General features: G+C 48.4%; 1 protein-coding gene across 15 annotated transcripts in view; it reads right to left on the reverse strand.

The window, feature by feature from the left end:
- Nucleotides 1-5,178: 5,178 nt before the first annotated feature.
- The window catches only part of PKNOX2 (PBX/knotted 1 homeobox 2), a 341,221-nt gene continuing 318,455 nt past the window's right edge, over nt 5,179-27,944 (reverse strand). For all 15 annotated transcript variants that reach the window (XM_075909457.2, XM_075909454.2, XM_075909458.2 and 12 more), the window contains 3 exons: nt 21,324-21,400; nt 16,275-16,453; nt 5,179-12,805 (listed from right to left, as the gene is read on the reverse strand). In XM_075909457.2, coding sequence (XP_075765572.1) covers nt 12,573-12,805; nt 16,275-16,453; nt 21,324-21,400 — 489 coding nt within the window. In that variant the 3' untranslated portion in view covers nt 5,179-12,572. The remainder of the gene's footprint in view (nt 12,806-16,274; nt 16,454-21,323; nt 21,401-27,944) is intronic.

The raw sequence follows: 27,944 nt of genomic DNA on the forward strand, positions 1-27,944 counted from the left end.
GCACTAAACATTAATAAGGCCGTAGAGCAGTTTTTAAACTAAGAGATGGGGGAAAGCTGATTGGTGTGGAGATGCACGTAAATCGGAGAGAGACTTCTCTTAGAGGAGAATCCGTTGATAGAGATTCTCTAAGCTGTAGTCAGAAAGAGAGGAGGGGAGAGGGCAAACCATGGGCCAGAGATGACAAACAACCGCATACAAAGGAATCCAATGCATCAGGGAAGGGCAGACAAATAACCAGTGGCAAATTTTTAAAGTGCTTGTACACAAATGCTAGGAGTCTGACTAATAAGATGGGTGAACTAGAGTACCTCATACTAAATGAGGAGATAGACATAATAGGTATCACAGAAACCTGGTGGAATGAGGAAAATCTGTGGGACACAATCATACCGGGATATAAAATATATAGAAAGGATAGAGCAGACCGGGTGGGTGGCAAAGTGGCACTGTATGTGAAAGATAATGTAGAATCAAATGAAATAAAAATATTAAGTGAATCAACATGTTCCATAGAATCGCTATGGATAGAAATTCCATGCTCCAATAATAAGAAATTAGCAGTAGGGATATATTACCGACCACCTGACCAGGACACTGATATTGACATTGAAATGCTGAGGGAGATTAGAGAGGCTATCAAAATAAAGAACTCTATAATAATGGGAGATTTTAATTACCCCCATATTGACTGGATACATGTCACCTCAGGAAGAGAAGCGGAGATAAAATTTCTCAATGGCTTAAATGACTGCTTCTTGGAGCAGCTAGTGCAGGAACCCACAAGGGGAGAGGCAATTCTCGATTTAGTCTTGAGTGGAGTGCAGGATCAGATCCAGGATATAACCGTTACAGGACCGCTTGGGAATAGTGACCATAATATAATAACATTCAACATTCTTGTGGTGGGAAGAACACCTCAGCAGTCCAACACCCTGGCATTTAATTTCAAAAAGGGGAATTACCCAAAAATGAGGAGGTTAGTTAAACAGAAATTAAAAGGCACAGTGACTAGAGCCAAATCCCTGAAAGCTGCATGGAAACTTTTTAAAGACACCATAATAGAGGCCCAACTTAAATGTATACCCCAAATTAAAAAACATAGCAAGAGACCTAAAAAAGAGTCACCGTGGTTTAACCACCATGTAAAAGAAGCAGTGAGGGACAAAAAGGTATCTTTTAAGAAGTGGAAGTCCAGTCCTAGTGAGATAAATAGAAAGGAACATAAACACTGTCAAATCAAGTGTAAACATGTAATAAGAAAAGCAAAAAAAGATTTTGAGGAACAGCTAGCCAAAAACTCAAAAAGAAATAACAAAATGTTTTTTAAGTACATTAGAAGCAGGAAGCCTGCTAAAAAACCTGTGGGTCCCCTAGATGATCGAGCTATAAAAGGAGCAATCAAGGACGATAAAGCCATTACGGAGAAACTAAATGATTTCTTTGCTTCAGTCTTCACGGCTGAGGACGTTGGGGAGATTCCTGAATCTGCACCGTTCTTTGTGGGTGATGAATCTGAGGAACTGTCCCGGATTGAAGTGTCATTAGAGGAGGTTTTGGAACAAATAGAAAAACTTAATGTTAACAAATCTCCGGGACCGGATGGCATTCATCCAAGGGTTCTAAAAGAACTTAAATGGGAAATTGCTGAGCTATTATCTGTGGTTTGTAACCTATCCTTTAAATCGGCTTCCGTACCTAACAACTGGAAGGTAGCCAACGTGACACCCATATTTAAAAAGGGCTCTAGAGGCGATCCTGGCAATTACAGACCGGTAAGTCTAACTTCAGTACCGGGCAAATTAGTCAAAACAATAGTAAAGAATAAAATTGTGAAGCATGTAGAAGAACATAATTTGTTGGACAAAAGTCAACATGGTTTCTGTAAAGGGAAATCCTGTCTTACTAATCTGTTAGAGTTCTTTGAAGGGGTTAACAAACATGCGGACAAGGGGGTTCCAGTAGATATCGTATACTTGGATTTTCAGAAAGCCTTTGACAAGGTCCCTCACCAAAGGCTCTTGTGTAAATTTCATGGCCATGGGATAAGAGGGAAGGTCCTTTCTTGGATTGAGAACTGGTTAAAAGACAGGAAAGAAAGGTAGGAATAAATGGTAAATTTTCAGATTGGAGAGGGGGTAACTAGTGGTGTACCCCAAGGGTCAGTCCTGGGACCAATCCTTTTCAACTTATTCATAAATGATCTGGAGAAAGGGGTAAGTAGTGAGGTAGTAAAGTTTGCAGATGATACCAAACTGTTTAGGATAGTCAAGACAGAAGCAGACTGTGAGGGACTCTAAGAAGATCTCACCAAACTGAGTGATTGGGCAACAAAATGGCAAATGAAATTTCATGTGGCTAAGTGTAAAGTAATGCACATCGGGAAAAATAACCCCAACTATACGTACAGTATGATGGGGGCTAATTTGGCTATGACAAATCAGGAAAGAGATCTTGGAGTTATCGTGGACAGTTCTCTGAAAACTTCCACACAGTGTGCAGCAGCGGTCAAAAAGGCAAATAGGATGCTAGGAATTATTAGGAAAAGGATAGAAAATAAGACCCAGAATATCTTACTGCCCCTGTATAAAACTATGGTACGCCCACATCTTGAATACTGTGTACAGATGTGGTCTCCTCACCTCAAAAAAGATATTTTGGCCTTGGAAAGTGTTCAGAAAAGGGTAACTAAAATGATTAGGGGTTTGGAACGGGTCCCATATGAGGCGAGGTTAAAGCGACTGGGACTTTTCAGTTTAGAAAAGAGGAGACTGAGGGGGGATATGATAGAGGTCTATAAAATCATGAGTGGTGTGGAGAGGGCTGATAAAGAAAAGTTATTTATTAGTTCCCATAATAGAAGAACTAGAGGACACCAAATAAAATTAACGGGTAGCAGGTTTAAAACTAATAAAAGAAAGTTCTTCTTCACACAGCGTGTAGTCAACCTGTGGAAATCCTTGCCAGAGGAGGCTGTGAAGGCTAGGACTATAATAGAGTTTAAAGAGAAACTGGATAAATTCATGGAGGTTAGGTCCATAAAAGGCTATTAGCCAGGGGATAAAATGGTGTCCTTGGCCTCTGTTTGTCAGAGGCTGAGAGGGATGGCAGGAGACAAATCGCTTGATCATTGTCTTCGGTCCACCCTCTCTGGGGCACCTGGTTCTGGCCACTGTCGGTAGACAGGCTACTGGGCTAGATGGACCTTTGGTCTGACCCAGTACGGCCATTCTTATGTTCTTATGAAAGAAGGGCACCGATCGTTTAAGCATTCTGGAAAAAACCCAGATAATTTGAGGGACTGCGTTTGACCTCTCTGGGAAGCACTGAAGAACACAAGGGAGCCAGACCTGAGTCCTTTCAACATGGTATTTTAGTGGCCTTCTCGAGAATGCTACAAGTTATTTGGGGGAAGATGTGGCAGATAGAAAGTTAAAGCCAGGCAAATGAATTTACTAGGAATGTGAAGCTCTACTGTGGTGCTAATGGTAGGAGCCATTCTCAGAACGGAAAATTGAATAGAGCACCAGGAAGCCGTAGCTGGAGGCTAAATCAGCTAATTCTCCCAATCAGTGAGCAAAACGTTAGAGCTACCTTTAGCAGGGGCTGCCTTCAGGGATACCCGTAGTGAATGGCACAGCGTCTGACACAAGGCTGTTTTCAAAATATGCTCAGATAATATTGTCATCTTGACTGTGCTAGGAGCTTAACACCCAGGAAATGGGATCTGAGCTGAATGCTTCCATCTCCTCTCTAACTTCACCAGAGAGATGGGTCTGGCCTTTCCATGGGTAAGTGCAGCTATTTCTTCACTGCTGCTGGAAAAATGTTAGGATCAGTTAGCCCTGGTCTGCACTAGGACTTTATTAGCAATAACTCCCCCAAGATGAGTGGAGTAACGCTAATTCCGAAATAGTTATTTTGAAATAGCGGTCGAGTGGACGCTCCTGTGCTGCTATTTCGAAATAACGACGCCCCAGGTCGTTCGGGCTAATTACTCCCCAGGGCTTCCTGGGGCTCTATATTCGAGGTAGCGCGCCCACACTGATACAGCTGGCCTCAGACTCATTTCAAGGCTTCCCCACAGCGTGGACATGCTAGTTCGAATTTGCTCACTCGTGAGCTCTTAAGTCAAATTTAGTACTTTCAAAAGGGTAGACATGGCCTTAGTGACACCCAGGGTCTAAACCAGTGAGGGGCAACCAAGAAGAGCGAATGGGCCACAAGTGACCCTCCATCTCAGTGGGCCACCTGGGGTTCCACCCGTGGCCCACGGACCCCCTGTCTTTCCCCCTCCCCTACGAGCCTCCTACTCCTTCCCCTCCCTCCCAGCACCGCCGGAATCCACTGATTTGTGCTCCCTCCCCACTCCTCCCCTTCCCCACGGGAGCTGGGACACCACCAATCAGCAGTTTGCGGATGTTCAAGCTGTGGGGGAAGGGGAAGGGAGGTGTGGGGGCAGAGCGCGAATCAGGCAAGCCATATCTCCTCCAAAAGTGCTGGGACGGACGGGGTAGGCGCAGGAAGGGTGGGGCTCCCATGGGAAGGGTTGCAGGTAGAGCCCCAGTGGGCTGACTGCAGCCTGCGGGACCCGGGTTGCCCAGCACTGGTCTAAAAGGATTTTCCAGCGGCTAATAGGCCACAATGCGAACGTTGCAAAGGCTAAAGTGTTAGCATGAGAGGGGAGCTGGGGTGGCCTGTGCCCTGGGGAGCATGACTGGGGAAAGCAACGTGGAGAAATTGCACTATTGCACAATTCAAGTCGAGAATGAACTAAATTATAAAGCTGCTTTTCAAAAATTCCTCCGCCTCCAAGTCTCAGGCATCATATTTGATTTTTTTAAAAGTGCTACAAACAAAATTCCCAGAACAGTTGAAAATTAAGGTCAGTGCACCACATCACAGCACTTCCGCTTACCAGGTGGAAGAGCGCACAAACTACTTGTTTATCACTTTTGTGTTTGTGTTGTCTCCATGGAGTGGATGTTAACGAGGCCACACACTTATCTTTTTCAGCCCAGCCAAGCATATTGTGTGAGAAACTTCTTGGTAGAAAACTTTTCTATATAAAATCTGAAAGCCTACAGACAGACAGACAGAGAAACAGACAGACAGATATAACACATCCACTTTAGCAATTTAAGACTATAAAATGGAAAGGAAAGAACTAGCCATGTGTGAGTGTAAAAAAAAATCTGATTTTAATTAAAACTGATTTAAACAAAATAATCAAATTTTATTTTAAAAAAAGTCAATATTTTTGTCCACCCTGAATTAAACGGTCAACAAAGGACGGAAGACATCCACCAGCCATGGTTCTTGGCCGTTGAACCTATTGCACAATTGGTCCAGGAGAGAACTAGATGTTCCTGGCAAGAAGACCCAATGCTGGCAGATCTGTCGGAATAGCCATTGGTGACATGAGGCCTCTGATTGATTCATGACTCCTGGCATGAGGCGCTCACAGACTTTAAAGCCATGAGGGACCATGTGGTCTGATCTCCTGCACACAACCGGCCATAGAACCTCACCTGCGCACTCCTAGAATGGGCCCCTAACCTCAGGCTAAGTTACTGAAATCCTCAAACCTTCATTCAAAGACTTCAGGCTACAGAGACTCCACCATTTATTCTAGTTTCAACGACGGGGTGACCTACTCCCCACACTGCCGAAAAGGCAAAATGACCAGGGTCTCTGCCCATCTGACCGGGGGAAATTCCATTTTGACCCCAATTTGGCGAGGAGTTGTACCCCGAGCATGCAGGCCACACCCCGGGAAAGAATTCTCTGTGGTAACTCAGCGCCCTCCCGCCCCAGCGGGAGCTATTTGCTGACAGCAGTCACAGACTGGCCATGTCTCATTGTAGCATCCCCAACACAAACGTCTCAGCCTCGCCCCTGAAGCCAGGTAGGGTCTGGCCCCCACATCTCTCCGTGGAATGTCACTCCTCTGATGCTTAGAATCCTTCATCTAATCTGAAGCTGCAATTTACTGATGGCCGGGTCACATCTGTTTGGTCTTGTGCCAACATCGGCCCTTGACTTCAATAACTCCTCTCCCTGCCTGGTGTTATCCCTTTGATGTATTTATGGGGCGCCTTCAGTTGGTTCGGCTAGACAAGCCAAGCTCCTTAAGTTTCCCTCGTAAGGCAGAGTCTTCATTTCTCCGGTCATCCCAATGGCTCTTCTCTCGTTTATGTAAAAATCCATTTACTTTGTTAACCAGCCGTGAGCAAGTTGGACTCAGCCTGAGAGACGGCAGGCCCAGCCGGAGCAATGTGACCTGTAAGTCTCTCTTGGATGGACTGAAACAACTCTTCAGACCTGCGTATCTGTTCCCATTTCCAGACACATCCCGCACTCCTTTCTTCATCAATTCTTGCCGTGTCCTGGCCTGTTTGCTGATGCAAATCATGACGACGCTATTGCCTGTCCTAATTAAAACAGAGTACCTCCAACTTCAGTCCATAAAGGCCAGCACTCATCCATATTTCTCTGATTCCCAGCACATTGGCGTGAGATTTCCAGTCAAGAACTTCCTCAGTTAGGTGCTGTAAGTCCTTCCTTTGATGCGAATGGGAAGAGTGTGTTTCTCCAGAACAGTCTGTGTGTTAGGCAGGCACACATGGTCCCTGCTGTCTGCACACTCAGGGGAAGGGTAGGATGGGAGAGAGAGGGAGTTTTCTAGGCCTGGCTGGAAGCGGGAGGAAGAAGAACAGGTTTTTCTTATGACTTCTTACCCTCGTGGCACTTTCTCTCGGGAAGGGGAACCACAAGACTGCCTTCATCCTCTCCTGTCTGCCATGCTGACAGGGCTTTACGGCTAAGAGGCTTTCGCCCAGCCACTGCAGGAGGAGGACAAAGGCAGTAGATGAGGCTTTGGCACAGAGCTCCTTCAGTTTGGTGGGAGGAGAGACCTGGTTCCAGCCCGGCAGTGCCATCGGCTTTGGCAGGGGAGAGGTGTGTCCTACAAGCTCTGGTCTCAGAGCAAGTATTGTGGCCCAGTCCACAGCACAAAGCCCATTGGCAGAAATTCTCATCCTTGCCCAAGCCAGGGCAAGATGTGCAAGAGTCCCAGATCTGAGTCATGGGGGGGAAACCCCGTGGCAGAAGAGACAGAACATCTGGACCCCTGGTCTGGAAAAGCTCTGCTCTATAATTCAAGTGAAACATTCCTACACTCCCATTTCTCAAAGGGCTTGTTGCTGCAGAAGCAGGGACCCTGCTGAGTTGGAGGGGGCCTAGAGCCACATGGGGCTGGTTCTGCTGCCAGAGCCTCTTCTCTGAAAGGAACTGACTGTGTTGGAAGCACAATGGAGCTGCTAATCCATTCTGTACGCTTGGACGTCTCAAGGAGAAAGCAAAGAAGAGAACAATACAAGGCCAGTGCAGGAAAAAATCCTTTTACTTTGTTAACCAGCCATGAGCATGTTGAACTCAGTCCGGGCGATGGCAGGCCCAGCCAGAGCAATGTGAATCGACTGACACGACTCTTCAGACCTGCCTTTCGGTTCCTGTTGTCCGGACACATCCCGCACTTCTGGTTTCTGAGAGTATCTGCTGTTTCACTGAGCAGTGATTTGGCACCTTCTCTGCAGCCGAGAGCTCTTGTCTTCCAGTCACTCTCACCAAACCATTAAGGTGGTAGCTATTACGAACAGCTAAAATTTCAGACATCTCAACCTTGGAGAATTTCAGCGATTTTCAATTTTGAATCTTGCCAGGGGGAAGCAAGTTCAGAGAGCTCACATCTTGGGTAACACTGGCTCCCCTTCATTAACCTACATTTCTCTTACCCTTTATTCCTAATCCTTTATCAAGAACATATAAATAAACTCACAAGAAGATACAGCTGCAAAATCTCATCTGACAGCACTTTATAATAAATGGACATGAATTAATACTAGATTACAATGAAATTTCTATGTAATTACATATTACATTCACGCCATATCAGTACTGAAAAGAGGCCCTGATGCCCACTGCTATTGCAATAAATTCCCAAGGAATTACCATGGCGTCAATCCATATTGTAGACAATCAAACGTCTCAACTGCTTAGGAGGCAAAGGAAGGAGGATCTAGAAACTGTAGGTCAGGGTCCAGAAAAAATGATTGTTACAGAAAAAGTAAAATCTTAAAAATGGGATCAAGCTCTATTGTCAAACATGAAACACTCTGCACCGGTCTCAGAACTCAGTGTGTGTTAATTAGCTCCATCAAGAACAAGTTGTGTGTGCAGTGCTCAGTGTTGGGGTCTATGCATGAGTAAGAATGTGAATCGGAAAAGAAAATCTTGCCTCTCCGCTCTCAGCTGGTTGGAAATTTGCCAACACAGTTTTTGGGTGGAAAAGGCAGAATTTTCAAACTCGGATTTCCCCCCTGAAATGTGTCGTTCTTCATGGGATGGTTTCTCAGGAATTTCTGGGGAGTGAGAGACAGAGAAAGCCAGGCAACAGCGACAGTCTCTTTCTGGTTCAATTAACACGCAGTTGTTTGTACAAAGTGAGAGACTTTACCCATGCCACATGACAGGTGCTATAGGGCCACTGAGCCCCTGTCTATACGACAAAGTTTTGCTGGCAAAAGTTATGCCACTAATTAAAGTGCTTGCTGTAAACACGCCGCTGCATGGCCACTCTGTGGTCTGTGTTGGCAGAGCACACCCACACCGGCAGCTCTACCAGCAACACTGAGTGCTTTGGGGAGGGCTTGCAGTGCCTCATGGGGCAGCTACAGCGTCACATGGTGCAGGTTTCTCAGTCCCACCATTCCTGGGAATCCTGATAGCTTATCAGCAGCTTTCCGACTGAAGTGTGGTGGGGGGAGAGGCGAGTGGTGTGTCTGGGTGGGGAGACAGCAGCCTGTCTGACCTATCCTGAGGCAGGAGGAGGAGCGACTCCTCCCATCAGCACCACGCAGAACCGCTGTCTCTCCTTGCCTCCCATGAGGCACAGCTCACCTCCCTCTGGTTCTGTGATTCCTGCCGTGTATCCCCACAGCCTCCTCAGACGCAGGGAGCAGGAGGAGCCTGCTGGCAGCTTGGGGAGCCCTGCGCGCTGAGGCGTGTCGAAGCAGTGCAGCAGTCATCCAACCTCTGCCCCTGCAGCTTGCCTGCCCCTGTGCCCCCAGCGTGGGCAGGAAAGGAGCATCCCCCCTCCGCTGCCAGATGCTTCCTGGAGCTTCGACAGGGGAGGGGCGCATGCCGGCAGGGCAGCAGAAAGGGAAGCCGTGAGCAGAGCAGTCGAGGCAGCATTGTGGGACACTGGTGGAAGCCAGGTCTGTGGACGACACGGAGGCTTTGTCACGTTGACTTTACCGCACAAAACGTCACACCTCTCGTTGAGGCGGTTTTCTTGGGTTAGCGAAGTAGCGGTGTTACTGCCAAAAATAGCTTGGCGATGCTTGGTCGGCAGAGGACAGCTTTTGCTGACAACGTTCTGTAGTGTAGACAAGGCCAGACGCTTCCTACGTTCATGGAAGGGGTTCGTCCATGGCTGCAAGCAGGCCACCTCTCTGGGGCGATGAAAGAAATCTTTCCACAACTGAGCAGCACCTAGCCCAGGGTTACGTCAGCGCTGCTCTGGGGTGTGACGTTCTCAAGCCCAGGAACATCTCAGCCATGTTCCCCTAACTCTGACCTGTTGGGGAGGGCATTTCCCTAGGGTGTGGAGACACAGGGCCAAGCCCTGCTTTAATTAGAGCAGGCCCTGGAGCCTGTGTCTGCTACCTGCCAGCTGAGTGCCCTAAGCACCAGGCTACTCCTGGCTCTGGAGGGGTTGCTCTCCGTCGTGTACAAGTCAGTTGTCTTGTGTTCTAAAACGTCGCCTGATTGTGGAATGGAATTCTTATTCTCTAGCTGCCCTAACTTTCCAAGGAGAAACGCAATCCCATCAATGCACGGAAAGGAAGCAACATCTATTGTTCGATGCCACTGATGATAAAGATGCTTTCTTTTTCAATTTCTGTTAAAACATTCCCTATGAGCTCCTGGCAGGGAGGAATCTGTTCATTCCAGGGCGTCTGCCCTCAGCCTCAGTAACGCCCCGGCGGTGGCCTTTGGAGGCCCCAGTGGTTTTGCAAAAGGTCACTCAGCCAGCATGACGTTGCTGCCCACGGGCTTGTCACTGAAATGGTTCTCCGACAAGTGGACTGGAAGTTCAGTCAATACAACATTATGGACACCACGATCATACTCACTTTTACCATTCGCTTCCATGGTGTGTGGAGAGAAGAAGAGACAGAGTCCAACCGATGTTCTGAGGTGGTCTCACGCTATTAAGGGGAATTTAATTCCTGCCTACTGTGTGAATACTAGACCTTTGTTGCCATTCCTGTGATTATATCCACAATCTGGTTATGCTAGTCAGGTCAGCAAATGCTTCTCATCTCAGGAACATTCCATCTGTGATTAGTTTTGCCAGTGTTTCATGAAACGGTTTCTTCCTCATTCAGTGAAGAAAACTGTTCTGGCTCTGCTGCGCTCTCCTGCTGTTAACCATGCCTATGGCTATGTCTACACTGCAGCTTCCTGTGTGGGTAGCCAGAAACACGCTCGCTCTCCTCAACCTACCGTGCTAAACATAGCAGTGTGCCTGAGGCAGCATGGCTGAGAGCTTAGGCTAGCAGTCTGAGGGTGTCTACACTAGGAAATTATTTCCAAAGAACTTAGTTATTGCGGGAGTTAGTATTTTGAAGTATTTCAAAATAGCGTGTCCCCGCTACAGGGAAGCTTTGAAAAGAGTCCGAGGCAGGGTCCCTTCATGTGGATGTGCTACCTTGACTGGAGTGCTCCATTTGCATTTCCTCTTGTGGAAGAGGAGCGTAGTGTAGATGTAGCCTTAGAGCCCCAGGAAGCACTGGGGAGTGATTACTTTGAATGACTCTGGGAAGTCGTTATTTTGAAAAGGCAGCAATGGAGCATCTGCAGGAGTGGCCCTAGACGAGTTGCCAGCAACTGGCGTCCTAGGCGAAATGCGCGATTGGCGCGCAATCGGCGCCCCTGCCTCCAAAGCCCTCAACGGTCGTTTATCTTGGTGCCCTAGGCAACCGCCTACTTCGCCTGTATTGACAGGCCGCCACTGAGCGTCCGCACTTCAGCTATTTCAAAATCACTCTTTCGAAACCAGCCTTATTTCCCATGGAAAGCAGGCGTGCAGATTTCGAAGTAACAGGCGTGGTCGTGTGGACGCTCTGCTTGTTATTTGAAATAAGGGGAGTTATTTCAAAGTAACTCTCTAGTGAAAACCTGGGCTGAGTATGTACCAGCTGGGTCTGAGTGGATGCATGCTAGAGTGTCTACACCAAGTCACTCCCCTTGCTAGCACAGCTCCACTGCTAGTTTTAGCACACTAACGTGGGCAGAGCTAACAAGTGTCTGTCTAGCCACACTGGGAAGCACGCGCCCAGCTGCAATGAAAACAGCCCAAATGAGCTTCTGATCTCAGGGCAGCTTTTGTTTTTGTTTCAGGCTCTGCGCACGAGCGGGCAGTTGGAGGGGATTCCAGATGAGAAAGTGAAGTGATGCAAGGGGCACTTGTATGTGTCAGACTCTGGGGAGCAACTCCAGCTAGCTCTAGAAACGTTTTCTAGCCCAGAAATCCAGGAATTCTCACAGCCGGGAGACCAGAGATGGCTTCACTGTAACCTAGCAGACTATGAGGTGGCTTTCAGCATTCTGAAATCTGTTTCAGACAAGGCAAATTTAGCATTTCATCAAAACCTAAGAACGCCAATTATTTCCAGATCAGTTTCTCTGTATTTGTGAGAACAATAACATTGAAAGTTTCTAAGGTTTTGGTTCTTCTACAAAAGCTGCTCAGCTCACACGCTGGCGCTCAGTCATCAGCCTGATTTACACCAATGTGGATGTATGTCTCCCTTCTGCACGTCCTGGGCTTCTCACTCTGGCACAGGAAGAGATGGAAGTCGGAAGAGTTGAAATTCATTTAATCAGCACTAATCAGGAGTCTACGTGGCTCCAGCACTAAATTCGTTCAATGGTCACGTTTAAATTCTGCAAATTTGCAAACTCTGGTTTCCCTACAGTTAGATATTTATAATCATTACAATCTTTTACTTAAAAAAGCATCAATCCTTTTGCATTTATAAATCTTTCATAAAAGCAGTGAAAATGAAAACAGACCTGCCTCTCACCTGCATGTCAAAAAAGGCATTGCATGATAACATCCATCAACAACTCAGTCATACAGAAAACAGCTTACCCTAAAAACACTTTTTGTTCTTATCAAAAACAACAACAACAACAAAAGAAAAAACTGGCCACAATATGTGCCTTGTAAACATGTGTCCTTCATTTAAATAATAACCCTGCACATTCTCCTGGTCTCTTAATGTGCACTCGCACCTGTCCACACCTGCATGTATTGCAGGCAAGCAGGACTCTTTGCAAGGGTATCATTACTTGGTTTTGTCAGACATAATTTTTAAAGCGATGTGAGGGGCTTGTATGTCAAATTCCTCTAAAATGCCTGAGGCTGCTGATTTAGGTAGGCACACATCTTTCCCGGAGACATCTACTCTACCCTAAATCAGGGACCCTTCAATTCTGTGCTACTCCAGGGAGTCACTGTGCTCCAACCCAAGGTCACTGACGTTCGTTGTCTGGAGTTCCTCATTATCCTCCTCCAGTTCTTCTTCTTCCTCCTCCTCCTCCTCCATATCATCCTCCTCCTCATCTTCTGTTCCATCGAGTGAGTCGTCGTGAGCTGCCATCATGGCTTGCTGCATAGCAATGGTAGCAGTGTCGGAAGACAGGGACTGCAGGTTGTCCATGATTATGGAGCCTGAAATGAAAACAACGCCTGAGATGAAGAATTACATTGGCACTCTTTAGCTTGCTGGCTCCGCACTGCACTGCCATGTGCCGTCATGCTGCTTTCCCACGCCTGCTGACTGGACAAGGCCTCCCGTTCAACACCAGATGCGAACACCCAACATCCGGTTTAACCTAACCCACTCTCACCCCGAATGGCAGCCGCACGCCTCGTGACTGCGGGAAACACAGCACAGGAGCTGAACTTTCAGTACAAGGTTTGAATCTGACGTGCGATGTGTGGGGGAACACCGCTATCATGCATGGAACCTGTATCCGGGGTCTAAGAGAGTTTTCCAACACTGGGCATTATTACTAGGCAGACTTTACAGCTGGGAAAACAGCGGCACAAGGGGGCAGAGGGGCAAATTTACAAACTTGCATGCATGCTGAAGCTGACGTTTTGCAATTCTGGAGATTTTAACGCTTTGTGGATGGATTTGCATATTTTCTCTATTTACATAAATGATATAAAATGTTCTAACGGTCAGATGGTGCCTGATAAAACTGCAGCCTGGAAGGAATGTTGGGAACATAGTTTCTTGAGACTCTGGCCTTGCTGCTCCTTGGCCAAGGGCTGGACAGGAAGGCAGTGGCTGGGTTTCTGCTACTGGCCCTTGATGGTGGCTGCCGCTTCCCTGCCTGGGAGGAGGATGAGGCTGCCACATGCCTAGCTAGCTGCTCCTTGCCTGACTTGGCCATGCTGCTCTTGCTGCCGATCCCTGATCCCAGCTCTGTCCAGGGAGAAGTGAGTCTAGTGACCCTCTAAGCAGAGCTCCACGTCTAAGCATGGAGCGCCCGCCTCGAGCCGTGGAGATGAAGCCGAGTGCACTTCTGCAGCTCGCCAGATTTATGCTCCTCAGAAGTGGCCACTCTGAAGGCAGCTGAAAGCAGAAGCCTTCTGGCTAAATCAAGAGTCATGACAGGGCTATGTGCACCTGACATCTGATAGTGCTGCTGAATCTCACCAGTGTGGCCTGTGCCTTCAGTGTTTGGTGCTCCCGAAGCCCCTTCGGCTGGAGTCAGTCTCTGCTGGGGGTGAGAGTCGAAGCGCTCCTTCTAGCCCTTGTGGCTGAGGAGAAAACCCTGACAACGCGACTCCAGAGCACCCGAAAGGCTCAGGAACCAGAGACCCTGACGTTTTATGAGTTAGCTAGTGAGTTAGCTAGCGTGTTTGTTTGAAAGGCCGCAGTTGTTCGCCAAGCTCATGATTTTGGGGGCCTGGGTTGTGATTTTCGAATGCTCAGGGTGATGATATGGTGCTTCACACCTCCAGCCCAAGAGACAAGGTTTCTGGGGTGCTGGTACCAGAGCTGCCATGGGCTGATGCTGTCTGCGAGGAGAACATAAGCTCTCAGGGACATGCCTCCGGCTGCTTGATTACATCAGGCCCTTCAGGCTGGTCCCAGGAAAGCGATGCCCTCACATCACCAGCTTGCTACTGCTTTACACCTCGTTAATGTTTCTCTTCTAAGCAACTTTAATGTTCCTTTTGTTGTACACATTTATACTTACCCACCACTGCAATATCTAGACCACATTTTACCTTGGTTACCACCAAAATAAGCCAGATCCTCAACTGGTGTAAATCAGCAGCGCTCCACTGACATCAACTGACCTGCACCATTTTACACCAGCTCAGGATCTGGCCCAATATCACCCCAAAACACTGAGCAAACACCTTGTGCCTCCACACCACAACTGGCCAAACACCTGTTATCGGAGAGATGGCAAAGAGCAACGTGTGTTACAAAAGCGGAACCGTGCACTGGGTGCATTGCCACCTGGTACAGTCTTGGGAGGAGTTGCACACATCAGTGCTGATAAAAGAATCTAAAAGTGATCCAAAAAGATTGGGAATATGGGCTGAAAATAATTCAGACTTGTCTTGGACAAGAGCATCCAGCACTCCTGGTGACACTAACCAGAAACAAAGAGAACAAAAATGAGGTTACAGGATCTTTCGAATAGGCTTTTCTTTGTGAAATAACCATGTCTAGACCACAATATCACTCTGAAATAGCATTTTTCGAAAAAACGCCATTACACAATTATGCAAATGAAGCACGGGAAATTCAAATCCTCGCTTCATTTGCAATTTTGATATGTCTAATTTACATCCCTCTTTCAAAAGAGGGACGTAGTCTAGACATAGCCAATGAGACAGGCTAATCCCCTAGCAATATCTACAGGGCGTTAATACTAAGGAGGAAGAGAAACGACTTAGGGTATGTCTACACTTGCAGACTAATTCGAAATAGGGCTGCAAATGTAGGCATTCGAAACTGCAAATCAAGCCCGGGATTTAAATAACCCGCGCTTGATTTGCATGTTCCCGTCCGGGAGCCATTTTTTGAAATTGACAAGCCCGGAATAACTTCCCGTGTCTACACTCGGCAGTGAAATGGGCGTTTTTCAAATTAGGCTGCAAGTGCAGACATACCCTTAGTGATATACAAGTGATTTGACTAGGAGATGCTGGATGAAATTCAGCCAGGGAAAAATTCGATTCAGCATCAGGAGACCCTTGTCAGTGAAAATGATTCCATGTAGAACTGTCTCTGTGCACATATTTAAAACCAGATGGGGCAGAATATGGGGAAACGCTGTGTCAGAAAGAAGTGCGCTCGGCTTCATTCTGTGGGTGGGTTCTTCTCGATAACGATCCCAAGCAGGGTGAGCTGATCTTTGTTCATTTTCATCATCTGAGTCAGATGCCACCTGGCTCCAGCCGGCCTTAAATGCGAATCAGTGTCCACTCAGTACGGATGCGCTATTTCAAAATAGCAAAAAGCTATTTTGAAATGCATTTTGTGTGTAGACGTGTTATTTCGAAAGAAGCTATTTTGAAATAACTATTTCAAAATTAGATAGTTCGAAATAACACTGTAGTGTAGACATACCCAATGTTTCTAGCTTCACTGTTTCTCCAGCAGAGTTTTCCAGCCAGAAGGGGCATGACTAACTGATACAGGGTGCCCTGGGGTGTCCCCGGGACATGCAGAAATACAGTGAGAAACTGGATACAATTTAAGAAGACCTCAGACGTCTTCTCCCCAGAACAAGCATTTCTCCACAGAGACTACAAGCAATGTGTGTGAATGTACAACACGCCTGCTAACAGACAAGCATTCTTAATTACTGACCTTCGCTCCCACTGTATGCTTTTTATACACATAGGCTACCACTCTGTGCAGATGTAGCTTCTTATGCTGCAAAGCATCACATCTGGGGACAACACCCTCAGGTTTGGTGCAGTTTTCCTGTTCCTAAAATATTCTGCCTAGATAGTAACCTGCCTTCTTAAACCACCAGACCGGGTGCAATTCTAATACAAAATCCTTCCCAGTCACTTTCAGTTTTTGATGCTTTTCTGCTGTGACAAGACAATCACCCACCCAGACGTACTCTGACTTCACTCATCCCTGCCCCGGTCTTACCGTCAGGATTGGTACCGGGATTGCCTCCTTGTTGCTGTAGCACTCCGGCTGCAATCGAGTTGGGCCAGAATCGTTGAGTAGGACGGTGCTGGGATTTGATCTTCTTGGCTTTGGGGGCTGGATCAGGATTGCTTGCATCTAGCATGGGCTGAAGAATGCGCCGTCGGGCATTGATAAACCTTCCCGGGGAGGAGGGGGGGGAAATAGGGAGACATTGCATTGCTGAAGGTTCACAATTACGGTGAGGTTTTAGAATAATATCTTCTTTCATTTACTGATAATGGGTAACAGTTTCAAAAGCATTTGTCTGTCTTAGACCACCTTCCATTGACTAGCAATGAGGCTCCCAAGGGTTTAGGTATTGCTCAGCTCCATGGGGAACGCTTAGCCCTGACTTAGGCAGCTCAGTGTCACCTCGGATACATACTGTGTGCCTGGGGATAGGGAAATGCCAAAGAGAGATTTTCGGGGGCTGGCTGGCTGAGTGCGAAGTGCTCTACACCAGCCAGGAGGAAAACGGCCTGGAGAAGGGCAGGGAGAGGAAGGAGACATTGGTGCATAAGCCGCTAACCTGGTGCACCTAGCTGATGGTCCAGAGACAGACAACACCCTCTGCTTGGGATTCTCAGCTGCAAACCTTCTTGGAGTTAGGCCCCCAAGGTAGCTAGCCTGTGCAGCCTCCACTGCCCCATAGCCTGGGCAGAGTACACCAACGTGCTACGTTCTAGCTGCCCTGGGTAGACCCTGCTGGTGCAAACCAAAAGCTACTTTGTGTGAATGCAGCTTTGTAATAGGACCACATTAATGCAAATGAGGTACCTTTTGTCAGCTATGAGACAGCCATAGTTTGGTGCATGCTGCATTTCACAGCCCTGTACTCCACCCTTCAGCAATATCGACAAGTCTTCTCTCTCCTGGCTATAATCCGTGCTTCGGACATTGGTTAGGCACCTAAACCCCTTTACAAATCTGCCCTAAAATGCCCAAGACACTTCTGAGAAGGAAACTGAGCTCCCAACCTGCTGCAGAGAGAAGTTATTGTGAAGTAAGCTAGGGTGTGATTTTAAAGCACAGTGGCTATTCTGCATGAATGGGCATTCTTATTCCACACCAACGGCAAGTCTACACCACAGGGCAAACGTTGACTTAACCGACGCAACTTCAGCTACAGCAACTGCGTAGCTGATGTCAAAATAGCTTCATTTGGCTTTTGGCGCTGTCTCCACAGCAGGAAGTGGAAGGAAGAGCACGCTTCCCTCAACTTCCCTTACTCATGAAATGAGGGCTGCAGGAGTCGGAGTAAGAAGTCCTCCAGCTCGACAGTATTTCAGAAGAACGGCTTGCTGTGTAGACGCCCACTCTGTTGTTTTGAAATAATGTCAGTTATTCCGCAATAACGGTGCTGTGCAGACGTGCCCTAAGAGTGCCTTTTCCTGCTAAATCCACTTCCGAAGTAGTGAAAGCTAAACAGAACAAAGGCAGCGCAGAATAAGAGTGGCCACAATGGGAGTTAGTGCAGAACAGCTGTTTGGCATTTGCTACTCTGGGATAGCGATTCGGAATTGTCTGCCTGTGTAGACAAGCCCTTATGTGCTTTTGAAAATGTTACCTTATTTCACAAGTAAGTAATTCCTTATAAGTTGAAGCAGTTTTCTATTAGCCACTGTAGAAAAATACAACTGTAATTATTGCATTATGAGGACTTTCACCAGCAGGGAGCACTGTGCGATTGCAAATGTATACCCGCTACCATGACGAGTTTACACGCTGTTACTAGCAATACTGGCCCTTGATTGACTTAATCATTGCTCCCTCTGAATGGCATCCTCCCATGTGTAATCATTCTACCGCTTGGTTCAATCCGGCATGACCGTGTGCTGCACATGACACGGCAGCAGGCGGATTGAGTTGGGGTTGGTCCTGCTCTCAGCAGGGGGCTGGACAAGGTGGCTGCTTCAGTTTTCTCCAACCCTAATCGTCTACGATTCTCTGCACGGAGTGACAGCAGCAACAAACGAACATAGAGCTTTGAACGTCCGGGACCGATGCTCCCCAGGTCCCAAATACTCCTCCGGCAACGTCCCTACGACTGCCCTGCTGCTCCGTCCACACATTCTGAGCTGAACTAAACAGCGAACACCCTCGGGAAAACAATCCCACTGCCCTAACGCCTTCTACGGCTACTCATTTGTCTGCAACTTCTCGACTGCCTGCCCTGCGACATGTGAGCCCAACAGCCCAAGGGCCAGACTGGTCAACGTCCGTAAGGATCTAATGAGGCAGATATGAACCCAGTGGGTTTTCAAAAACACCTGCGAACCCAGCTCCAAGCTGCCCTCAGTCTGGGCAGCTCCAGGCAAACTTTCTGGTTCTGGCCTCTCAAGCACAGTCTGTCTGGTTCCACTTCTGTGGTGTGGGGCCCAGAGGAGCTTGGAGTTAGGTGTCTATGTGCCTTGGAAATTAAAAGTTCTTGTTGGTTTCTTTTGATTGATAGGTTTTGAAAATCCCACTAAGTGCCTATCTGCCTTGTCAGGCACCTAAACACTTTACAAAATGTAGCCCTTGAGCTCCTAAGTCACATGGGCACTTTTAAAAAATTTACTTCTGGAAGCCTTTTCTAGGAACTAAAAGTTTCACTCAAGGATCAGTTCATCCCTGGTATACAGAGCCCTGCAAAGGTACAAAATTTGTATCCACACCCACATCTGTAGCCACAAACACGAGCTGCGGCTATCCACATCCATTTCTGCGGATGTGGATACCGCAGATAGAAAGCAAATATCCACAAATTTGCAGGGCTCGTCTGGTATAACTTCCTGGACGTCACACACCTACACCAGCGGCAAAGGTGGCCCAAGAAGTGACTTACATGAGGTGACACTGAAGGTTTCAGAGAGACAGACAAGAGTGGCACGAGAGAGTCTGTCATTGGACCAACTTCTCTTGAAGTTAGTTTTAAGGAGAGTGTGAGTTCACTTTTGTTTTACGCTGGTGCAGATCTGGAGTAACGACAGCGTAACTGGTGGCATTGCCGCAGCTGAACCACCTGGGTAGTGAAACCAATCTCAGAATGTGTCGGTGTCATAGCACTGATGTGATTTGTTGGAACTCAATCCAGCCCTAGTATGAATGGGTGCAATCCACAGGGGACTCGTGGTAGCACTGGGGAGGTCACCACCCTCCGTATCCTGGGGTGCCCCCATGGGCCCTTCCTGTCCCTTTGAGCAGCCCTCCCTGCACCCCTCCCGCCCCCCACAGGTAGGTTTATACTTCCATTACCGTGAAAGGCAGCCCAGAGACACAGCCATGGCCAGGCTGCTTTTCAGTGTTCTCTGGCTCCCCCGTATTTCTGACTTTGGCTCTTCTCTCTCCTGGTAGTTTATGAGCAAATGTCATCTCGGGAGGCCCGATCCTGGCCCTAGGGAAGTCCTCGGAAGCCCTGCCAGACTGCAGGGAGGTCAGGCTTTGGTCCAGAAGATTTTTGGAAACTATTGTATCTTCTGGTTTCCCCATGAAGAGCCACTGTGTCCTGGCATTCCATTGCTGGTGTCTGGCATCAGAGCTGCCTGGCGTGAGACCATGGCCGTCTACACTGCAGGCTGGGGCAGCGGGGCTCCGACAGAGGCAGTAAAATGCAGTGCGATGTGATTATTAACCAGCCTAAGCTGCTAGCCAATCTGGAGGCTTTTACTGTGCGGTTAGCCAATTAGTTGATAGACTGATACTTGGTTAGCATGTCGCTGTGAGGACAATGTCTGTAACAGTCCCCCAAATGTTTAAATATGAATAGACCAGCAGACTTACCCAGCATTGCCTGGGCCGGAGACTGGTGGCCAGGGGGTATTCTCTACCCCCCAGCATGCCCCTACCCACCCAAGATGTTCCCTCCCCCTCAGGCACCCCTCTCAGGCCGTCCAGAGCCTGTCGCTCCCCCCAGGCCACCCCCCAACCTATCCACCCAGGGACAGTTCTCCCCCTCCAAATATCCCCCATCCTGCTCAGAGCCTGTTCTCTCCCTCCCTCCCTCCAGCCCACCTGTGGCTCTTTTGGGTAATGCCAATCACTAATTTGGCTCCTGCCCCACTGAGGTCTGCATATTGCTGGGCGAGGGGTAAGACTGTCTTGCTCCCGGACACATACTCACACCGGTTCTCCTGGAGCTAGCAGGGTAGCCATGGTGGCCCAAGGAGAAGCAGTGTGTGCCAAGTCCCTCCCTGCCTGCCCTCAGCATGCCTCTGCCACCACTGATGCTGCCAGGCCTACCCTGCTCTTTCTCCTCCTGCTCGCTCAGCAAGGAGTGTACCTGCACTGCCCTGGCTCAGGGTGGAGGCAGAGCCTGGGAGAGCTAGCGGGAGCGTGGGCGTGAGCAGAGACAGCGCCTCAGAGCTATAATTAGCTGAGTAACAAAGACAAGTGGAAAAGAGTGGCCCAGCTTTCGGGTAAACACGCCTATTAAATGAGAGTGTAAATGAACCGTTGGTCCCTGAGATTACACCTCCACTGTGCGATGCAGCTCTGCCCTGACCTCCAGCGCGTTGTTAGTCCGGTCTGTGGCCAGACAGCAAGATACCGTCTCCCCTCCCCTCCAGCAACGAAGGCACCTGACCAGAGAAGGGCACATCTGTGGTGGGCTGATGAGACGGGTGAACGCCATTCACATCTGGGCTGAGCCCACTTGGAGCCACAGCAGCCTTCTTGCATTGCCTTGGAGCACGACTGTAAATGGTTTGGAACCAATTTGTAGCGAGAAGCTTCTTTCTTTGTCCCTGTTCTGCTTAAGCATGAGGGGACACAAATTCATTCCTGTGTCTTCAGCCTAAGGACCAGCCTGAGCCTGTGAGGTGCCCAGGTTTGAATCTTCTCTTGTCCCTGGGAGCTACTTCACCTGACGCTACGCACAACCCTCAAAGGCACCGGGCTCGGGCTTGGATGCCAGCTCTATTCCGAGAGATGGCCGAGAAGGGAGCAAGACAATCAGCATCTTGCTACCCACGTGGTGAAAGTCACAGGCTAGGCAGGAAAATCCCATCGTCCCCATAGTTCACTCACCAGTTATTCACTTGCAAAAGTGTCAGGTTTGTCTGTGCTGCTATCTGCCTTTTCTCATCCTCTGTAGGGTAGGGGTGCTGCAAAGAGACAAACAGCATCATTACAGTGCATGGCCCAGAGGAAGCATTGCAGGCCAGTGGGTGAGGCTCAGCTGTCGTGATCTGAGTTTTGCCAGAACGGGCTCTATCCAGGGAGTCTCACCTCCATTCAGACTGGCTCAGCAGGGTGGCATTTTGGAGTGCTGCTTTCTTACAGCTGAACAGTCAGCTCCCCCCAAATGCTAACCCATTCCTCGGTCGGATGCTGCCCCTCTGATGAGGGGCACTAAACCCGCTCAGTGGCAGCACAGAAAAGCCAGGGCCTGGCACCTCACTGAAACTTTGCTCAGCTGGAAGCTGTCCACTTGCAAACCAGCCATGTGCATTCACCCCCTGCCACCAATGCACAGAAGCACCATGCGCATGTTACTGCGCTGCGGACGTTTAGAACAAACTCGCGGGAACTTTATCTGGGGTTATTATTCATTAAAGAACAGGAAAAGCTCTTGGTTTACCCCATCTGGCCTTCACTCAGGGGTGATAATGAGTGTTGGGGATTGCTGGGGCATTTCATTCACAGATATGACCTGAAACTAACTGGAAAACTCAAGAGTCAGCTCTCTTTGTGGTGACCGGACTGGAAGGACCTGTCACAGCCTTACTGTGGACATGTGTCTGCAGCAGGGATGAAAGGGACCTTTCTGTGTATGCTGCTTAGGGCCAGGCTGTGGTACCTGCCAAATTTGCACAGCGCACACAACTGGACAGTGACATCCGCAAACTGAGTGGTTAGATTTTCAGTCACCCGGTCTGGCTCAGGACCAAGCATATTTATGTCAGACAGTCTTTCCATTGATTTGAATGGGAGTACAATCAAGCCCCTCTGATTCTGTTTGTACCTACAAATCCAACTTCAGAGAGCAACATCTGTGTGCTTGTGTTGAGAGACCTGTTTGAAAATGTGGCTCTCCAAGGCCAGAAAGGACTACTGAGATCATCTAGACTGACTTCCTGCATGACACCGCCCAGAGTGTATCCCTGAAATATTTCTTAGAACACCCCCTTTTAGAAAAGCAGCCAGTCGTGTTTTAAACTTTTTCAGGGATGAAAAATCCACCACAATCCCTGGTTAATTGTTCTAGTGCAGGGGTCTCCAACCTTTTCAACCACGAGATCACTTTTTCAATATAAGTACAATGTAAGATCTACCTCAAACCCAAATACTCTTGCCCGGCTTCCTCCCTGGCCTTCTCTGAGGTCTCGCCCTGCTCACTCCATCCCCTCTTCCTTCCCCATCCTTTGGTCTGACCCAGTACGGCTGTTCTTATGTTCTTATAATCATAGAATCATGGAGCACATGACCTTTGAGGAGAGGCTGAGGGAGTTGGGTTTGTTCAGTCTGCAGAAGAGCAGAGTGAGGGGGGATTGGAGAGCAGCCGTCAACTTCCTGAAGGGAGGTTCCGAAGAGGCTGGAGAGAGGCTGTTCTCAGTGGGGGCAGATGGCAGAACAAGCAGCAATGGTCTCAAGTTTCAGGGGGGGAGGTCTAGGTTGGAGATTAGGAAAAACTATTTCCCTAGAAGGAGGGTGAAGCACTAGAATGGGAGGTGGGAGGCAGTGGAATCTTCATCCCTTATTAAATCTCTGTCTGGGATGATTTAGCTGGGATTGGTCCTGCTTTTAGCAGAGGGTTGGACTCGATGACTCCTGAGGTCTCTGCTGTCCCTGGGATTTTATGATTCTATGGCCTCTGCTTGTGGGATCCTGCAGGGACTGGGTCTGACACCAATGCTACTCACCATTCGTACCAATGTTCTGGAAGAAATGATAAAACGATTGTTGAAAAAATGTGCAGATAATACAAAGGTTGGTGGAGTGGTAAATAATATTGAGAAATGGTGGCTAGGCCATCTTGAAAATCTGGCCCCCAGCTGAACATACTGAACACTTGGAAATCTGCCGCCGTATGTCACGGCCAGAGTTTCTGCGGTGAATCAGAGAATAATGGCTGCACTGGGCCAAAGATGAAATGACGCCCTCTGGTATGTGGATGGCAGGGTGGCATACCTGATACAGCCAGGGAGGAAGAAACAGAGAGGCAATGAAGGAGACTATAGGCCTGCCATTGGGAGATCAACGTTTGTGAAGGGGAAAGGACCTGAAATTGAACACAGGGACCCTGCAATTACTGGGGAGAAAAATTATTGTCCTTTGACTGGCCTGAAGGTGGCAGAGCGGAATATGGGCCTACAGACGGTGACTCTCAAAATGCTAGTGAGAGCCTGGAAGAAGAGCAGGAACTGAAAGTGCCGACTGACGGACACCATGTGCACAATGGAACTGCTGAGCGCACAGAACCCTAATGTACGACACGCGGAGCGTGCCACGGGGAGAGGTGTTATGCCGCTCTCTGCTGTGTCCCGTTCTGGGACACGCTCAGCCGTCTGCTCTCCTCACAGCCACCTGCCTTTTTGCAAGGCAAGCTATGCAGCATGCTGTAGACTCTAGAGTGAGTGAATCAGTTCAGATTTGGCTTATAGCATGAGTTTCTATTGCGCATTTTGGGATCTTTGAAACTGCTATAAAGACTACACATCATTATTCCCTCTATCTCTCCCTATACACCCCATCTATCTATCTATCTATCTATCTATCTATCTATCTATCTATCTATCTATCTATCTATCTATCTATCATTAGCCCCAACTCAGCAAATCAGTTGGTTATTTGCTTGCTTAAACTTTGGGACTCACTCAAGTGCTTTGCTGAATCAGGGCTGCAAAGTTGCACCAGAATTCTGCGCTTATCAACCGACTGTTGGCAATATATGGTAAAATAGGCGTAAGCAAAACCCATGTATTGAATTCTCTGTGGTGAAACAGTGGTGTATAATGGACAACAACAGAATTAAATTAAGAAAATGAAGAGTTAAGCTGAATATGAGAACAAATGCCCTGATGCTAATGGGGCAGAATAGGCTGTAAGCATAAAATCTTAGTCTAACTGTGACCTTCCCAGTCAAATAATAAAACCCTAATCCCAGAGTAATATGCTAATTGCCAGCTGAGCAGCAGGTAAGATGAGCACATAACGCACACACACGAGTTTCATGCCAGTTGCCCTATTGCCATCATAGACTAGCAGGTCCTGCTACAGCTTCGTATCATGTTACCGGTTGAACCTCTCTAGCTTGGCATCCTCTGGACCTCATTGCCCATAAGTCCATGTCCACAGACTTTACACCAAGCAGGCAATTTACCACGTGGCTCTCCCCCTCACCACAAACCCATTTCTATTTCTAACCACCAAATTCCCCATGACAATCTGTCCTCTTCCTAACAACTGGGTACTCCCATGTGAGAAAATCATAGAATCATAGAATCCTAGGGATGGAAGAGACCTCAGGAGTCATCAAGTCCAGCCCTCTGCCCAAAGCAGGATCAATCCCAACTCAATCCACCCACCCAGGGCTTTGTCAAGCTGCGACTTAAAAATCTAAAAAACTTTTAAAAAGATGTTATGACAACATCATGAAGCAGAGCTCCAACTAGGGGATCACTTCCATGTGCTCCAGCTTGCTGCTCTCCATCCGTGAGACTTTCAACCTCCTCAGCTGCACAGAACCTGCCAGGCTAGGGGTGGAACTACTTGCTTGGGTCCTGGAAAGTCTCGTTTCTGTCTCTCTTAGCTCTCCCAGGTCACCCACTCGGTGTCAAGGGCCCAAACTCAGACTCTGCGGGCCCTGAGTTGCTTGCATGGAATGTGCACGTCACCCAGCCACAGTGAAGGTCATTCTACTTGTATTCAGGGCAATAAACTGGACAGCCCCCAGTGCACCCGCTACTGGACTTCTGCCTGTGCTATTCTTACGCCTGTGGGGCTTAGGGTTGTTTGTTTGGGGGGTTTCAGGCCGGGTGGGAAGTAAGTGACCCAGGCCTAGAGAATGTTTGCTAGGTGTATCTGACTCTCACATTCCCCCACTCACAGCTTCTGTTGACTAGCTTCTCACCGTGCGTCACTGCACCCTTGAAATACCTTCCTTCCCTCTGTGGCTTCTGTCCGTTTTGTAGAGCTTGTTAACTGTTGCTTGGCTAAGATGTCTGCCTTGCACCTTTCTAACCCTCTAGGCTTTGTCCACGCTGAAGTAAGCTGCACTGAGCACAGTTTGCCCAGGGTGGAATGTCTAAATAGGGGGTTGCACTGGGGCAGGGTATTTATGCCAGAGGTCTGAGCAAGGGCAGCACATCTACACTGGGGCTTAGAATCCCAGAATCCCAGGGCTGGCAGAGACCTCAGGAGGCATCAAGTCCAGCCCCCTGCCCAAAGCAGGACCATCCCCAACTCAATCATCCCAGCCAGGGCTTGGTCAAGCTGGGACTTAAAACACCTCTAGGGATGGAGATTCCCCCCCCCCCCCCGCCAGGAAACCCATCCCAGTGCTTCACCACCCTCCTAGTGAAATCGTTTTTCCTAATGTCCAACCTGGACCTCTCCCACCACAACCTGAGCCTATTGCTCCTCATTCTACCATCTGTCACTACTGAGAACAGCCTCTCTCCATCCTCTTTGGAACCTCCCTTCAGGAAGTTGCAGGCTGCTCTCAAATCCCCCCTCACTCTTCTCTTCTGCAGACTAAACAAACCCAAATCCCTCAGCCTCTCCTCGTAGGTCAAGTGCTCCAGCCTCCTAACCATTTTAGTTGCCCCACACTGGACCCTCTCCCATGCGTCCACATCCTTTCTGTAGTGGGGGGGCCCAGAACTAGACACAATACTCCAGATGTGGCCTCACTAGTGCTGAATAAAGGGGAATAATCACTTTTCTAGATCTGCTGGCAATGCTCCTCCTCATGCACATGTCATTAACCTTCTTCGCTACAAGGGCACACTGTTGACTCATATCCAGCTTCTCATCCACTGTAATCCCCAGGTCCTTTTCTGCCAAATTACTACTTAGCCAGTCGGTCCCCAGCCTGTACCAATGCTTGGGATTCTTCCGTCCCAAGAGCAGGATTCTGCACTTGTCCTTGTTGAACCTCATCAGATTTCTTTTGGTCCAATCCTCTACTCTGTGTAGGTCACTCAGGACCCTATCCCTGCCCTCCAACGTATCTACCTCTCCATCTAGTTTAGTGTCATCCGCAAACTTGCTGAGGGTGTAATCCATCCCCTTATCTAGGTCATTAATGAAGATGTTGAACAAAACCAGCCCTATAACCAATCCTTGGGGCACTCTGCTTGAAACCAACTGCCAACCTGACATTGAGCCGTTGATCACTACCCATTGGGCCCGACAGTCTAGCCAGCTTTCTATCCACCTTACAGTCCACCTCCTTCCCATACTGCGGAAACCAGCAGACCAGGGAGACGGGGAGCAAAGCCTCTGAGGATGCCGGCAGCGGGACAGCCGCGGTGCGTCTGGGCTGTCCGCTGCCCACGTGCTCCGCGGCTTTGCTGCCCGTCTCCCTGGTCTGCTGGAAACCAGACGACCAGGGAGACGGGCAGCAAATCCTGTTCATAACATAACATGACATAAGTCGGATCCGCGTAACTCGGGGACTGCCTGTACTTCAGCTTTTCCCACATCATCTAACACTAGGTTACCTCCCTCATCCAGTAAGGGTCCGACACCCTCTCTGATCACCCTCTTATTGCTAACATGCCTGTAGAAACCTTTCTTGTTGCCCTTCACATCCTTTGCTAGCTGCAATTCCAATTGCATTTTCACCTTCCTCATAACTCCCCTGCATTCTTGAGCCATATATTTCTACTCCTCCCTAGTCATCTGTCCAAGTTTCATTTCTTATAAGCTTCCTTTTTGTGTTTAAGCTCACCAAGGATGTCCCCAGTAAGCCAATCTGATCGCCTACCATATTTGCTTTTCTTACTGCGCATTGGGATGGTTTGTTCCTGCACCTTCAATAAGGCTTCCTTAAAATACTGCCAGCTCCCTGGACTCCTTTCCCCTTCATGTAAGCATCCCAGGGGATCCTGCCCATCAGTTCTCTGAGGGAGTCAAAGTCTGCTCTTCTGAAGTCCAGGGTGTGTATTTTGCTTCTCTCCTTTCTTCCTTTGGTCAGGATCCTGAAATCTACCATCTCAAGATCCCTGCTTCCCAGGTTGTCATCCACTTCTACTTCCCCATCTCGTTCCTCCCTGTTTATGAGCAGCAGGTCAGGCTGTGCATAGCCCCTCGTTGGTTCCTTCAGCACTTGTACCAGGAAGTTATCTCCAACATTCTCAAAAAACTTCCTGGATTGTCTGTGTACTGCTGTATTGGTCTCCCCGCAGATGTCAGGGTGATTAAAGTCCCCCATGAGAACCAGGGCTTGCGATCTGGAAGCTTCTCTCATTTGTCTGAAGAAAGTTTCGTCTGCCTCATCTACCTGATCCGGTCTATAACAGACACCAACCACTTGTACTGGGAGGTTTCTATATTGATTTTACTACAATGGCTGCAAATCCCAATCGGCTAGGAGTTCTAGCACAGGATCTAGAGCACCTGATTATCAGCCAGGCAATCTCAAAGGCACTTGAACTTGGGTTTCGATAATGGGTAGCTATGCCCAAAGGGGATCTTTGCCCC

Source organism: Pelodiscus sinensis, chromosome 25, assembly GCF_052426305.1.
Source record: "Pelodiscus sinensis isolate ZL-2025 chromosome 25, ASM5242630v1, whole genome shotgun sequence".
Lineage (NCBI taxonomy): Eukaryota > Metazoa > Chordata > Testudines > Trionychidae > Pelodiscus > Pelodiscus sinensis.